The sequence below is a fragment of the Urocitellus parryii genome, chromosome X (assembly GCF_045843805.1).
Source record: "Urocitellus parryii isolate mUroPar1 chromosome X, mUroPar1.hap1, whole genome shotgun sequence".
In the NCBI taxonomy this organism is placed as follows: domain Eukaryota; kingdom Metazoa; phylum Chordata; class Mammalia; order Rodentia; family Sciuridae; genus Urocitellus; species Urocitellus parryii.
In genome coordinates this window covers 16,956,985-16,972,776 of record NC_135547.1, presented here as the reverse complement: position 1 = coordinate 16,972,776, position 15,792 = coordinate 16,956,985, and the positions used below count along the sequence as shown (strand labels likewise).

At 40.7% G+C, this 15,792-nt stretch overlaps 1 protein-coding gene across 3 annotated transcripts in view; it reads left to right on the top strand.

Annotated features, from left to right (window-relative positions):
• The first annotated feature begins 893 nt into the window (after nucleotides 1-893).
• The window catches only part of LOC113185204 (integrator complex subunit 6-like), a 72,236-nt gene continuing 57,337 nt past the window's right edge, over nucleotides 894-15,792 (top strand). For all 3 annotated transcript variants that reach the window (XM_026392234.1, XM_026392233.1, XM_026392232.1), the window contains exons 1-2: nucleotides 894-1,348; nucleotides 1,480-1,557. In XM_026392234.1, the coding sequence (XP_026248019.1) occupies nucleotides 1,238-1,348; nucleotides 1,480-1,557 (189 nt within the window). In that variant the 5' untranslated portion in view covers nucleotides 894-1,237. The remainder of the gene's footprint in view (nucleotides 1,349-1,479; nucleotides 1,558-15,792) is intronic.

The following is a 15,792-nucleotide window of genomic DNA, read 5'->3' as shown; positions in this document are numbered from 1 at the left end:
CACTTACTTACTGAGCCCTTCCACAGAGACAGACCTGACTGCATCCCCATTGTTACCCTAATCTCAGGAGCTGCAATTTCCTATTCTGAAAATTGAGTATGATGTCATCTGCCATAATTATTTCAAAGATTAAATAAGTCTACCATGGGTGCCTGGCACTTCATGGGTGCTCAATTGTGAATTGAAGCTGAATTTAGGTTGGCAAACCTCCCATGTGTAAAGGCTGTGCAGACACACAGTGGTGGAATTATCACAGGCTTGCCAATGCTTCAAAGAGCTGAATAAAACTGAAGAAGTCTGTGTATACAAAACGCCAGTTTCCGTATCTGTTAAAGATTTAGTTTCCTTTCTAACTACATATATATGGACTACAAGGTCAGCAAATAATGCACAAATACAGATCAAGCCAGTGCTGAATCCAAAGGAATGCGAGTAATTCTGACCAGGAAACTTTGCTGCTTCTGAAATGTTTTGGTCTTAGCCACTGGCAGGATTGATCGATTGCAGTTAGTAAAGCATTTTCTGTGCGGCCCGTCCAAGCATCTGCTTCTGTACTTCTGTACAACTGTTGCTCAATTCACTATTCCTTTCGAATTACCATCTTTGAGGAGCAAGAGAAAATCTATCCAAGCCACCCGCACGAATCATCCTAAAGGCTTCCAAGTCCTTTAACAGAGAATCTGAGCCTACCAAGCAAGGGTCCTTTACATTTCCCTTTACCCCCTGCCTTGGTTCTAATTTCAACACCCTGGGTTCGCCCAAGTCCCTCCCCGTGAGCTGTCATCTGATGAATATGCAAATCCAAAATAATTGGCAGCCAATGGCGTGGATTGTGGTCACGTGGTACTGATGGTAGGTGAGCAGACAGAAGTTGTGTGTCGGTGAACAGAGAGAGCTCTCAGTCTGGGGCGAGCACTCTAGTCAGTGCAGAAGGATGCTTAGGCAGTAGTCCTGGCAGCGGCAGCGGCGGCAGTTGTGGTGGCAGGAGGAGAGGGGAGGGGGGAGGCCCCCAAGGGCTACACACGCTCACACTTTCAAGTTCCCTTGCAGGTTAAGGAGGTGGGGCTGCTAAAAGAGGACTCCAGGAGCTGTCCCATCTGTCCCGTCCCGTCTCCCCGTCTTCCTCTTTCTCCCTGCCCCCTGGCTCTGCGAGAGTTCAGGGTTCGGGTGGCCGTACGTGGCAGTGAGGGCAAGAGGGCCAGGAGAGTGGGAAGTAGAGACAGGGGTGCGGGGCAAGATGCCCATCCTGCTGTTCCTCATAGACACGTCCGCCTCCATGAACCAGCGCACTGACCTGGGCACCTCCTATTTGGACATTGCCAAAGGCGCTGTGGAGTTATTTTTGAAGGTAATGGGAAGGGAGGGGAGTGTTGGGTCTTGTTCCTGAGGGATTGGGAGGTGGATTTAGGTGCTTCTGTAATGCTCGTGTCATTCCCCTCCTTTTCTCTGCGACCTCCTCCGTCATCCCTCGTTCCGCAGCTGCGCGCCCGGGACCCGGCCAGCCGCGGAGACAGGTACATGCTGGTCACCTACGACGAGCCCCCGTACTGCATCAAGGTAAGCGGGCCAGCCGGGGAGTGGTGGGTGAGAAGCAGCAGCAAGTCGGCTGGGGCTGCTGGCGCCTCGGCCCCCTCCCGCCACGGTCCTGCGTCCCCGGCGGGCGTGCGGGCGACGCAGAGGGCGGGCGGAACGGTGCAGTCAGCCACTTCCGAGGAGCCAAGGCGCCCGGGATCCGAGATAGGGGAGTACCCCCGCGCCCCCACCCCGGAGAAACAGCGGGAGGGCAGAGGTCTTGGCGCGACGACTGCAGCCGCCTCGGAAGATGGCGGACATTTTGCTTTTGTATGAGGCAGAGAGAGTCTGAGGGCGCTGCGGAGATGGAAAGGAGGAGGGGAGGGAGGAGAAGAAGGAGGAAGGAGGGCCAAGCCCTGGAGGGAGGCTGTAAGGCGGGCCCGCCCCTTCGGAGAGCTCCGAGCGCGGCCCCGGCCCGGGCGGGCGGGCGGAGCCTGAAACTCCACCGGGAGGTGCTGCGGGCTGGGCGCGCGGGCTTTCCTGGAGCCCCAGCACCTCCTCGGGTTCCTCCTTCCTCCCCTCCGCCGGCCTGCCCAGTCTTCCCCCCCATCCTCAGACTTTTCGCTGCTTCTCCTTCTCCTCCTCTTCCTCTCGCTCCCCTCCCCTTCCTGCCAAATCTTGGCAGCGCCAGTCGCTGGCCTTCAAAGGCCACACACTGCTTTTGCACTCTGCAGCCTCAAACCTACCCCCGCCCAATTGGAAATCTGTCCGCCCAGCCAGCTCCCAACCCCCAGGCCCAGAGACTCAGTTTCTGCTGGGGACTCGGTCAGGTTCAGCCCCATTCTGTTACCTTAGCTACTGTTAGTGTTTCATCTGAGATTCCAGCGAAGCAACGACGTGGGAGAGATGCCCATGCACAACCCGCAAGGGGCAGAACTTTTTAGGGACCTGGCCTACCTATTTGCATCAGAAATTAGGTTTCTGCCAGCCACGTAGGGATTTGTCCAGGGACAAGCAAGAAAGGAAGGGAAGACTAAAATGTGAGCAGTTATACCCACCCAATTCGATGAGTAGATTCTCAGGGTTCTGATCCACCGGAGGAAAGTAGGGAGGACTTAGCCTATGTGGGATAGTTCATTTATGCTCTCATGGTAAGAAGATAAAGAACTTCTTCTCCTGAAGTTGCCAGATAAAATAGAACGCAAACTGGTAAATCAACCTGTGTAAGAGGCATGCTTGAATATATTGTCAATTTAAAGTTATTACCATAATCCTTGACGTCTTTCACTAGACTTTTTCCCCCTCGGAATTATGTCCATAGTGCTGCAGAGGTGCGGTCTGCATGTGTTGTAATCCGTTTCAGCAGAGTGAGGTGTTTTAATGACTGGAATCTACCAGACTGAATAGTTGGTCAAAGAGTTCCCTTCAGACATAAGAAAACCAACGGGAAGCTAATTTGGTAACCTGTAGCTTCCGTTAACAATTTCATGAATAGGTCCCTCTTGACACTGTTCTGGTTTCATTGCTTTGTTTTCAGTTTTTTAATATATCTTTTTACACAGTATATATCTTTCAAAATGCCATTAGCTTTTTGAAAAATGTCAGTTTTCTGACAATTTTTTTACGCCTACTAAAGCGCATGTTTGTACATCCTGGGTTTAAATGGCCACACCTTTTTGACTACTAATACAGATGAGAACACATCATTTGTAGTGTGAAAGTTTGAAGGCATGCTCCTCAATGTGGAAAAGTAAAAAGGATAAACTACAAAGTAGTGTGCCTGTGTTTTTCCTTTAAAGGAACAACTTATTTACATTTAAAAAAATGCTAAGACTTACTTAGCAAATGAATATATATATATATATATATATATATATATATATATAGAGAGAGAGAGAGAGAGAGAGAGAGAGAGAGAGAGAGAGGGAGATGTACACACATATATATATACACACATACACACATATATATTATCTATAAAACTTGCATGGCAATGTTTATAGAATCATTTTCTTTGGAAAGGAAAAAGAAAGTTTTATCCTACTCTTTTAACTCCAGCTGCCACATAGTTTTCAATACTTAAATTTTTTTAGTGATTATATATCTTAACTGTGGTTTTAAAAAAGCTCCAGATGGAACAGAAGGGAAAAAAGATGGATTTTAGTTCAGTAGAAATTTCATCTGTTGGCTCTTTTTATCCTGTTACCTTATATACTATATTTATTTTTTCAAAAGCAAAAAACATTTGATTTTTTTCCTCATTAGGTCAAATATGGTAAGCTACATTGTTTATGTGTTTTGTTATTGATCATTGATTATTATCTTAGTCTTTTTGCTTTTCCACAGTTTTTAAGGGCTTCAACTTTACTCTTAGGTGATTACTACATGTTCTAGAAAAAGGTTAATGATCTCATGATGTTCTTTTCATTTTGTTTTTCGTACTACAAATTCAAAAAAACATAGGTCATATTTTGGTAATATTTTCCTCTTCTGAGCCTCTTTTTGGTCATTCACTCCTAACCGCCCCCTACCCCATCATTCTGTTCTTTTGCTTTTAGGATCTAGTCTGCTTGGAAGGTTAGATATTTTAGAACATCTGGTGATTTTTTTTTTTTCTTAAGATTTACTCTAGTCTTTTACTTGCTAACAGTTAGGAGTCATAGATCTGTTTTCCGTCATCTCACTGTTTATGAAACAGGCCTTTCTTTGATTATCAGCAGGTATCTTAGTTCCTACTTAAAAAAGGTTCATTCTTCATTAGGAGTCTGAGGTCCTTTGAGCAAAGTGATGTTAGGGTTTTATTAGTAGATTATTCTTTGAAGAATAATCTCTGTGTGTTTTTTAAATTTCTCTAAGGTTAGAGAACCATTGTAACTGTTTTTCTCAGGTTTTGGTTATATCCAACTCTAAATACTGTAAAATGAATTTTATTTTCTACTAGAGAAGTCATTTCGGGCTGGGGATGTGGCTCAAGCGGTAGCGCGCTCGCCTGGCATGCGTGAGGCCCGGGTTCGATCCTCAGCACCACATACCAACAAAGATGTTGTGTCCACCGAGAACTAAAAATAAATAAATAAATAAATATTTAAAAAAAAAAAGCCATTTCTATTGGTATTGTAACAGGCATGAGTTGTGCATTTGGTTGGAAGATTTTTCCCTAACAGGCATGCCACTATTCCCAGTATATCTACTTACAAGTTCTGATAATAAATCTTGTGAAAAGTTACTGTGACTGGAATTTTTCCTGATGTATACTGTTGAGTATGTAAATATAGTATTTCGCCAAAGACTTAGTAACTTTTTATTGCATACCTCTTGGCAAATAGCTGTGTGTTCTTTTAAAATTAGTCATACCTTTTATTTGCAGTTAGCTTTGCATGGATGGAATTAAGCTTGATTTGGGGATCATATAAAAAAGCATATGGAATGTAAGCACAGTGTGCCACATCTGTTTTAAGTGTTACTCTGTAAACAAGTTTTATAAACAGTATCACATTTATTTATACAATGCATCTTTAGTGTTCACAGCTAGGATGAAACCCTATTTAATACTTTGAAATTACCAATACATCCTTATAAGACTAATACAGAATGTGGCTTTAAAAAACGTGTGTGTGTGCATAATAATCCTTAATCATCTTGGCTGAGGTTCTGCTGTCTTGTATGTTTTGTTATGAATTACAAGTTCCTTTTATTCAGTGATGAGGAGAGGAATGCTTGTTGAAAGAATGTAAGCCACCAGCCTGGGATTTATATTAGCATAAGTAATCAAAATACTTTTATATTTGAAGCTAGTTTCTTAAAATTATTTCTATTTTATTAAGGGATTTTTAAATTTTTTTTTAGTTGTAAATAGATACAGTATCTTTTATGTATTTATTTTTATGTGGTGCTGAGGATCAACCCAGTGCCTAGCATGTAGCTCTACCACTGAGCTACAGCCCCAGCCTGAGGGAAATTATTTTTAACATAAAATGGAGAGTCATTTTTCTAGAAATAGTTGAAACACATGTATAAAAATAGTGTACAGAATTTTTTAAAAATATATAAATAGGAAGAGATACTGTTTCAAAGATATATCCTAATCCAGCAATTTGAAAACCTGAAACATTTGAAAAGGGGGAAATTTCCCTTGAAGGTTGCTTTTTTTCACATTCTGTAGCTAGCTTGGCTTCCTGGTGTCTGCATGTATCATAAAAAGGCAGAATTTTGGCTTACAGATTAAGGAAGTTAACTTAAGCTTTTAAAATGGCATGTGTTATAGACATTTATTGGAATTTTAACTAAGACATACCTTTTACATATACCCATGGATATATTCCATGGCTCTTATTTGGAAAAGGGACGACTTTGAAGGGTGCCCTTCATTGTCTAGGAAGCTGAGGAAGTGCTTTGGGTGTCATCTTAGAAAATGCAAGGTGATTTTAATACAAAATGCTGGAAGGCAGTGCAATGATTTTCATGATGGATTGTTTCACTTGTGATTTTGCTTTCTTTTTCACCTTCCTCACTGGCCATTGGAGGCATTTGGCAATAGTTATTTTGAGATAAGAAAAGGGAACGGTTGGGGCTTGGGTTGGGGCTTAGGGGTAGAGTACTTGCTAGCATGTTTTAAGACACTGGGTTTAATTTTAAGCACTGCATATAAATAAATGAATAAAATAAAGGTCCATCAAAAAATTTAAAAAAATCAAAAAGAAAAGGGAAGGGTTAATGTAGGAGACTAGATCTCTGGGCAAGAGAGTAAGTACAATTTTCAGACTAGGGTCCAAACTCTAAGATAACTAGGGGACATTGACAAAATTATGGATGCCTCTCTATTCTGTATCTTCAACCTCTCTTGTATCCATTCACTCTTATTTGCTCCAAGTTTTAACCTTCATCATTTCTTCCCTGGACCATTGTCACATCAGTCACTCAATTGATAGTCTCGCTTTTCAACAAATTTCCCCCTTCATTGCCAAAAGATTGCTCTTCTCCTTCTTCTCCTTCTCTTCTCCTCCTTCTTTCTTGTCCTCCTTTCTTCTCCTTTCTTCTTCTCTCCTCCTCCTCCTCCTTCTCCTCCTCCTCCTCCTTCTTCTACTGGGGACTGAACCCAGGAGTGCTCTACCACTGAGCCACATCCCTACCCATTTTTATGTTTATTTTTATTTATTTTGAGACAGGGTTTTGCTAAGTTGCTGAGGTTGGCTTCAACCTTGGCAGTCCTCCTGCCTCAGCCTCTCAAGTGACTAGGGTTACAGGCATGTTCCATTGCCTGATAAACTTAATAAAACACAATGAAGTGCAATAAAATCATCATTCCTCTATGAAAAAAAATCTTCCAGTGGCTCCTCATTACATTTCAGAATAAAGTCCAAATACCTTGGCCTGACTTCCAAGGCCCTTTGCCATCTGGCCCTGTGTTACCTTTCCAACAATTTCTTTCCACATTGTTCTCTTCTAATGGGCATCAGGATCCAATCACAAGGAGAAATTAAGCCCCCTTTTCCAAACTTACTGTACCTTTTGCTATTTCATACCTTGTTCTCTCTGGGGCATACTAGTTAGCCTGACATCTCAACTCTTCATTCCACAATTATCAAAACTTACCTGGCTCCTCTTCCCCACCCCTACTCCAAACAGTGTAACAATTCCTTCTGTTATCCCTTAACACTTTCCACATACCTTAACTATATATCCACATTTGTGTGTGTGTGTATCTGAACACATACACATACACATTTAGCATGTTATTTTATGTGTGTGTGATGCTGAGGTTCAAACCCATGTCCTCATGAATGCCATGCAAGCATTCTACCACCGAGCTACATCCCCAGTCCCTAGCATATGCATTAGATGGTGAATGTTAGAATTCATATTGGCCTAAAAATGCAATCTTTTTAAGGGCATATATTGGAACATTGCTATATTTGTACCTCTGATACCTATGGGAGTGCCTCGATTTTAGTAGATACTCAATAAGTGGAGAAAAAATTTGAGGCAATATGTATGAGTGAAAGCTACTTACCCCCCTTCCCCTCTCATTGCTACAACTATTCACCAGAAGGTGACCACTGTTAACAGTTTAATATGTTTAATGTTTATTATAGTTAACATTTTCATATGGGTTCAGTTTATGATATGATAGAATTATATTTTTATAAAATCAGTGTATATACCTCCTTTTTCTCTCTTTTGCTTATCAAAGTATATTTTGTATACAGTAAAATACAGGAATCCTAATGACTTGATGCATTTTTATATTTATACATTCATGCAACCACCTCCCCATGCCAAGATAGAGATCGTTTCCATCAACCCAGAAAATACCTCTTGCATCTTCTACAATGCCTCCCCCCCCCTTGCAGGTAAATATGGGTCTGGCTTATATAAATATCGCAGTGGTATGATTAAAATGTTTTTTTTTTCCCATGGATAGTCTGAATACCTTGGCCTGACTTCCGAGGTATAGTCTGAAAGTGGTTTGCTGCTACAGCAGTCTAGCTATTTATTTACCATATGATTATTGAGCATCCCCTGTGCACCAGACTTTGTTATAAGGACCTAAAGTGACACCAAGAAACATGTGGCCTAAAGGGACCAGAATAGTAAAAGATATGGCTCTAGTCATCAGGGGTCTTGGGAAAAGGTGACTAGAGAAGGTAGGTGAGGGTATGGGTGTGTCAAGACTAGTGGACTCTTTTTTTTTTTTTTAGAGAGAGAATTTTTTGATATTTATTTATTTTTTTTAGTTTTTGGCAGACACAACATCTTTGTTGGTATGTGGTGCTGAGGATCGAACCCGGGCCGCACGCATGCCAGGCAAGTGCGCTACCGCTTGAGCCACATCCCCAGCCCCAAGACTAGTGGACTCTTAACCAAAGAATTAGAGAGGAAGGATGGAGGGAGGATGCACAGGCCTCTGCGAGAATTCAGTTCATCTGGTCAGGATTGTAACTAGTTCAGGCTAGACAGCAAAAGGACTTTGAAGCCTACAGGCTAGAGTGTGTCTATTTATTTTGAGATGAAGAGCTATTCAGCGGATTTGAAGAAAAATGGGGCAAGGTTGTTATCTGTCTCTGTGCTTGTTTGATTATTATTATACAGCATTCCTTGAAGTGGGCTGATGAGAGGGGAAATTGAAAGGTGAGGGAAACCCAGAAGATGTAGTTGACGTTGCCTAGTTTTGCATTAATAAGATGGTTACTTGAAAGTGTTTGGCCTTGGCATCGGGATGGGAGTGGTAGCAGGCAGTGGGGAGCAGAAAAGGAGAGGGCAAATGTTTTCCTTTTCAGTTTGCCTTTGCGTCAGGAAGCTAATTTGAACTGCTTGGAACACAGGGTTCTCAGTTTCAACAGAGTGACCAAATCAGGCAGCTGCTTCATGTCTCATGGAGAAATTGCTTTCTGGGGAAAGGCCAGATTGAAGGACCCTCTGTTTGGCGTAGAGGATGTGAAGAAAGGAACCTGAAACTTTGTAAACATGGCCAGTTCCCTTTGACCAATAGAGTGTAAATGAGAGATCCAGGCAGATCCTTGGTACGTGTGCTGGGAGCTTAGAACACATTATCTCCTGAGTACAAGGTTGGAAATGATGATTAACTTCCCAGAACTTCCTCCTTAGGAAAGCCTTTTTAACCCTTAGTGGTCACTTAGCCATAGAACTATTGTGTTTATGGGTTGGGGGTACAGCTTACTGGTAGTGGGTGTACTCAGTGGTAGAGAACTGGTCTAGCATACTCAGAGGCCCTGGATTTGGTCCCCAGCACCTGCAAAAAGCAAAAAAACAAAAACCACAAGTATCGTGTGTATTTTTGTTTCTACTATTGATAAATGGGTTTGGGTTTCCTAGTTGATTTGTTAAAAGCACATCCTCCCAGCTTCTTCCTCACAACTTTCATCAGAGACAGTGAGGGGCTGAAACGGCAGAAGAGGTTGGCATGGCTCTTCCAATGTGGCAGTTTTTCATATGTGTAGATTGACTTTATCTACACTCTTCAGCACAGTATCTATGAGCTATGTGTGGTTATTGAGCACTTGAAAAGTTGCTAGTCTGTAAGTAGATGCTGTACGGAATAATGGAAAATTTAATATTTTGAATATATGAAGCTAAATAAACTATGTCTTTTGTTTGTTTTAGTACCGAGGATTGTACCCAGGGGTGCTTAACCACTGAGCCCCATCCCCAGCCCCTTTTTATATTTTACTTAGAGACAGGGTCTCACTAAGTTGCTTAGGGCTTCACTAAGTTGCTGAGGCTGGCTTTGAACTCGTGATACTCCTGCCTCAGCTGCCGGAGCCACTAGGATTATGGGCATATGCCACCATGCTTGGCAATAAATTATGTTATTAATATTGCTTGTTTCTTTTACATTTTTGTTGTTGTTGTTGTTGTTCCAGGGTCTCCCTCTGTTGCCCAGACTGGCCATGGTCTCCTGAGCTCAAGCAAACCTCTTGCCTCAGTGTCCCAAGTAGCTGGGACTATAGGCATGCTCCATCATGCCCACCTTTTACTGTTTTAATGTGATTGCTTGAAAATATAAAATTACATACATGACTTGCACTGTATTTCTGTTAGATAGCAGTGTTGGTCTGTATTCTTTCAGAAGGTATTTTCTGATATTCATGCCCTAAAATTTGTTTCTGAGGGAGAATCCTTTCAAAGTTCTATTTAAAATGAATAATGCCATAAAGGACTCATTTAAGCACTAAAGGTTATCATACAGTTCAGAGTTGATAGCTTGATAACCCTTTGCCCTGGGGCAGAATGTGAAAGCATCCTATTCTTATTTGTATTGAGCCGGTTTGTTGCTTAGACTTTTGGATCCAGTTGCTGATCCAACTGGTTGGGTTAGAAGTCCCCCGCCCCCGCCCCCGCCCCCGCCTCTGGGTTAAATATGACAAGAGTATATATGTGAACTAATCTAACTGTTGTAGTTAAGAATTCTGTTCATAAAACATGGTCATTGGTAGTAGTACATTTTTCAAGCTTTGGGTATTATTACAAATATATATCATGTCCCTTTTTCGATTTACTTAGCTACCTTGCCTAAAATTTCTCCAGAACAACCCTTTTTTGGGAAAAGTAGGATAAAGAATAAATTCTCCACGTTGGCATAATGTTAAAGCTAGGAAACAAAGAGGAGTTTGTATCATTGTTCTTACTGAAGCCTTTTTTGATGTTCCTAAACATCAGAGCCTCTTTGTCTTATCATAGGAAGTCATCAGTAGCATTAAAATGACAGGGGAGGTCCACTGGACAGGAAGGCTCCCAGGATTCTTACTGCTGGTGTTAGTCAACTTCTTAGTGGGATTTCCAAGAGTGTGTCTTTGTATTTTTATCACTATAATTGCTCCTATTTAAGGAATATTTAATTGTGAAGCTGAATGGAAATACAGATAGAGTAATGAGTAGCCACATATAAGAGGTGAGAGAGGAGGACAGGGCTATAGTTCAGTGGGAGAGAGTTTGTCTAGCATTCCTAAGATGCTGGACTCAATTCCCAGTGCCAAAGAGGTGGGACCATTTTATAGCCCTAGTTTTGGATCCCTCTAAGTCCTATCTTGCAGTCAAAGGTGTTATCTAGCTTTTATAGCATACCCTGTATTTCATCTATGAGATAACTTATATCTGCTTCCTTGTAATCATGAATGATCATATAATTGGTTTCTAATAATAGCAGCTGACATTTATTGAGTAATGCTTATGTACAGGGCAGTGTGCCAATGAACATAAAGTATTATTTAGCTTATCTTCCCCGTCAGCTTATGTTGTCATAGGTACTATTATTATCACCATTTAATAGATAAGGAAGAGGTTTTATCTGGGGCCTGGAGAGGTTAAGAAACAAAATCGATTGCAAAGTAGGTCTAGACCTATTCCAAAGACTTAAGTAATTAACCACTTCACTTTTTCTATAAATTGTGATAGGAGTTTTGTTTTGATAACTTCTCATAGGTATTTTTTATTACCATATGTCCCAAAACCATCATTTTTCAGAGTCAGAATGCTATTATTTATATCTGCATTTAATATAACTGTGTTTTATAATATAGCAAACATTCAATGGATGAAAATTATTAGTACTAGCATCATTTTTATTATTTCTCTGGCTATTTCTGGGTGAATATCATTAGGCATTTGTTTGCATAAATTTGTTTGGGAGGATACTGAGAACTGAACCCAGAAGCACTCTACCACTGAGCTACAACCCCAACCCTTTTTACTTTGTATTCTGATACAGGGCCATGCTGAGTTGCTGAGGCTGCCTCAAACTTGCAATCCTCCTGCCTCAGCCTCTCAGGTAGCTGGGATTATAGCTGGTGCCACCATACCCTGCTACACTTCTGCCTTTGATGTTCCACAGATATGCCCTTACAAGGAGTTGTTGAGATTCTGAGTTGATGGAGCTTCAGATTGAGTGTATATGTTGGTGAAAGTTGGAGTGATCTGGTGACTGGGCTGAGTGGGCCCTATAGGAAGGGTGGTAGGCTTCTAAAAGTAACTGGGTAGTCCTTGACTATCTAGTGGCACCAAAAATTGAAATGCCATTACCACTTTACTAATCTCCTGATAAATGTTTTTTTTTTTTCTGTGTAGAAAAGAAAGACAGTCCACACTTTCTTTGGTAGCTACTTGGCTTCTTTTAACTCACAGACTGTGGCTGAGGAAGACATTTATTTTTTAAGGCCTGGATGTACTATACTGCGTCTTAGAGTTTTATATGCCTCATTTTTTGGTGTGATCCTCATTTCACCCAGATCTCCCACTGTTTTCTCCAGCAAAATCTGTCATACCTAGATGGCTTTCCACTCTACTCTTTAGTCAGATGGCCTACCGTAGAGGGGTAGATTCAGAAAAGAAACAGAGATGCTGTCAACTCAACCATTGGGGTCCTAACTAGGGAAACATTACATGAAGGCTTTTGGTGTGATGTGAAACATGTTTGTAGAAAAAAGTAATGTACTGTATCTCAAACCTTATTCACTTGATGATACTACTCACTGATGCCTGTTGCTGTTTTCATTGTGTAGATTTCCCCCTTTAGTTTGAATAGTTCAGTGAATTAAATACCAAGAGCCAAGCTCTGGATTTGAATGCTATAGAAACAAAGCCTCTGAACATTATTGTTTTTGTTTGTACAACTGAGGAACAGTCCTATTGAGAAAAGTAAATATGATTTATTAAGGTCTTAGGATTCACTATAGGGCTTCTTGGGCAAATTTACTGTTTCTTCTACTTATTCTTGACTGCATTTGAAAATAGCTACTCCTTCCTTCCAGAAACTTGTAACCTCCTTTATTCTGTTTCCCTACCTCTCTCTTTTTATTCTTGTTTTATCTTCTAAATTATTTCCCCTGATAAGTGCACCCCACCTTACTAATAGTTTCAAATATTTCATCCACACTGATGCCTCAACATTTCCAACTTTTCACCTAGGTTTCTCAAATGACTCCAGGTCATCTCCCCTGGCTCTCTGTCCTACTATCAGCTCACAGTTAGACCTCCTATGTCTCTATAATCTTACCATCTCTTCTACATTCCTCATCTTTTAATCACCCAGGATTAAAAGCAAAGTCATTATTCAGCTGTGATTCTTTTCTTCCATCTTCTAAGGACCATCTCTCTTACCTATGAAATGTCTCCTACATTCATTCAACTCAATTTCTTTCTACTGCCATTACTTTAACCCAGGTCCTTATGTTTTAATGCTTTGACCACTCTATCAACCTTCTAACTGATCTCCCAAGCACTTCCCAAATTCCTACTCCCCACTCACACCAACTGACAAAAAAAGAAGCTTTTGAGCTGTATATTAGAAGCAGATTTACACCATTGCTGGGTACTTATAAAAAGTTGTCATAATAATCAACTGCTCACTTTCCACTAAAGCTGGTTCCATCATATCACCCTCCCAACAAACCTTCAAAGACTCCCCATGCCAATGGAGTTAAGTCTAAATTGCTCAGCTTGGCATTCAGAGCTTTGGAATCTGCTCCATGTGTTTGTATAAACTTATTCCCATCATTTATGGATATACACTTTAGATAGACCTGTCTTTTCTACCCATGAGTGTGCCTCCCCACTCCTGATGACAGCCCTTAGAACATCAGTCAACAAAAGAAAAAGAGATCCAGAGCCAGGAGTTGAAGGCCTGGGTGAGGAAAGGAAGTGAACTGACAGCATCCCATTAAGGGTGTGACTGGAGGGGAAAGCTGTGATGGAAGATGCTTTAAAGTGCTATTATAATGATGAGAAGTTGCAGAAGGAATGGGGGAGGGAGCTGGAGTATGACCTTTAGTGGTTGATTAGCCTGAACTAGACCAAGATGGTTTGATTTAAATTGGCACTGCTATTTAATAAGAAACCCATTTCTCTTTGCATTTCTGTATCATAGGAAGAGGGCCCATAGAACTAGGCAGTGGACTAAAGGATTCTAGGGAATATCTAGCATTTAATACATATTTGGCACTGAAAAGTTAGGGCTCCTTCCTGTATTTGTTCATTTATTCTTTTTTTCTTCCTCCTCCTCCTTCTCTTCTTCTTCTTCCTCTTCCTTGCCCTCCATCTCTCCCTTCCCCACTTCTCCTCCTCCTCTTTCTTCTTCCTTCTTTCTTCTTTTTTTTTTCTACCAGGGATTGAATCCAGGGGCACTTAACCACTTAGCTGCATTCCCCTGTATTCTTTCTTGAATGAGAATGCTGGTGATATACAAAGCAAAATTTCCATTTCTCTTGAAATTTTACATAGATGCATAGACATCAAATACTCCATAGTGATGCTTTTGAGCTGTATATTAGAAGCAGATTTACACATTGCTGGGTACTTATAAAAAGTGGTCATAGTAATCCTTTCAGGTAGATCACAATATCCACTGCCATGTTATATGGCAAGCTGTGTTACTTTGGCAGCTCTGTAAAGAGTACTAGACTGGAAGGCAATAGAATTATACACATGACCTCAGGCAAGTCATTTAACCTTTTATGGTGTCAGTTTCCCCATCTATTAAATGAACAGTAGACTAGATTGTTTCAAGGGGTCTTTCTGGAAAAAAGTACAGGAGAGATTGTATAACTGAAAGGCAGGAAGTGGAATAATTGAGGATTGGAATTCAGGGTGATTTTAAAATTACTTTAAACTTTAGAAAACAGTTCCTAGATATGCTTAATGTGCAATATCACACACTTAGCAGTTAAATCTGTAATTGTCACCCTGTCTTATTGATGTTGTTTCCCTTTGCCACTAATAAATAGTTAAATGTTCAGGACAGAGTCCTACTGATGGTTACTTTGAAATGATGGACAGAGTGACTAATTTTGTTTTTCTGTTGAGATTTTCAAAAATTAATTTGAGTTCCTTTTATCATGTAATAAATAGCTCATAAAATTATTTGAGGCTTTAAAAAATTAGTCTAGGTGAAAGAGATGCTATCTAATCTTTAGAAATTCATAAATGGCCATTCTGTTATTTATTTTCAACTCTTTTTGCAGTGTTTAGTTGGCTAAACACATTCCTGTCCATGTGTTTTTCCCCTAAAACTACCTTTGTTAATTTTTATCTTGTGTGTGTTCATAAAAAAAGTCTCATTTTAGAAGCCAAAACTTAAGCAAACATGCATGTGATCTGCACAGTACCATTTTTTCCCTGATAATAGCTACAATTGAAACAGTCTGAGCGTGGAAAAGGAACCCCCTCCTCTCTCTCTCACACACACACACACACAGTGATTTAACCCAGGATCTCAAGCATGCTGGACAAGCACTCTATCCCCAGCCCCAGGGTAAAGGAAACTTAACAATTATATCCTACCAAGCTTTCTAAATTCTAAGACATTTCTGTTGCAACAGCACTGCAATTGACTCTTGCACAGAGGAGAAAAGTTTCTAAAACCTATTTGTTTCTATGTGTTAACATCCACTAGTGAAGATCGATTTTCTTTTCATCTTATATTTTCCAGTGCACTTTTTTTTTTTCAGGACTGGGGATGGAACCCAAGGCCTTGCATATATTAGACAAGTGCTCTACCATTGAGCTGCACCCCCAGTCCTCCATTAAACTCTGGAGAGATGTGGTGCTTCCTACTTTTATCCAAATTCCTAGAGTAGGAATTGGAAAACTTTACAAAAGTATTTTGAAAATTTGTTTTATTAATCTTTATGATCATTCAGCCACTAAAAAAAATCATAGGTATTATATAGACAATGTGCGATGGTGAACTGTATCAATGGAATCAAAATGTGCGTCATTTCTTTGCCAGGTTCACTTAAAATATGTAGTCCTCTGAGTCTTTAAAAAATA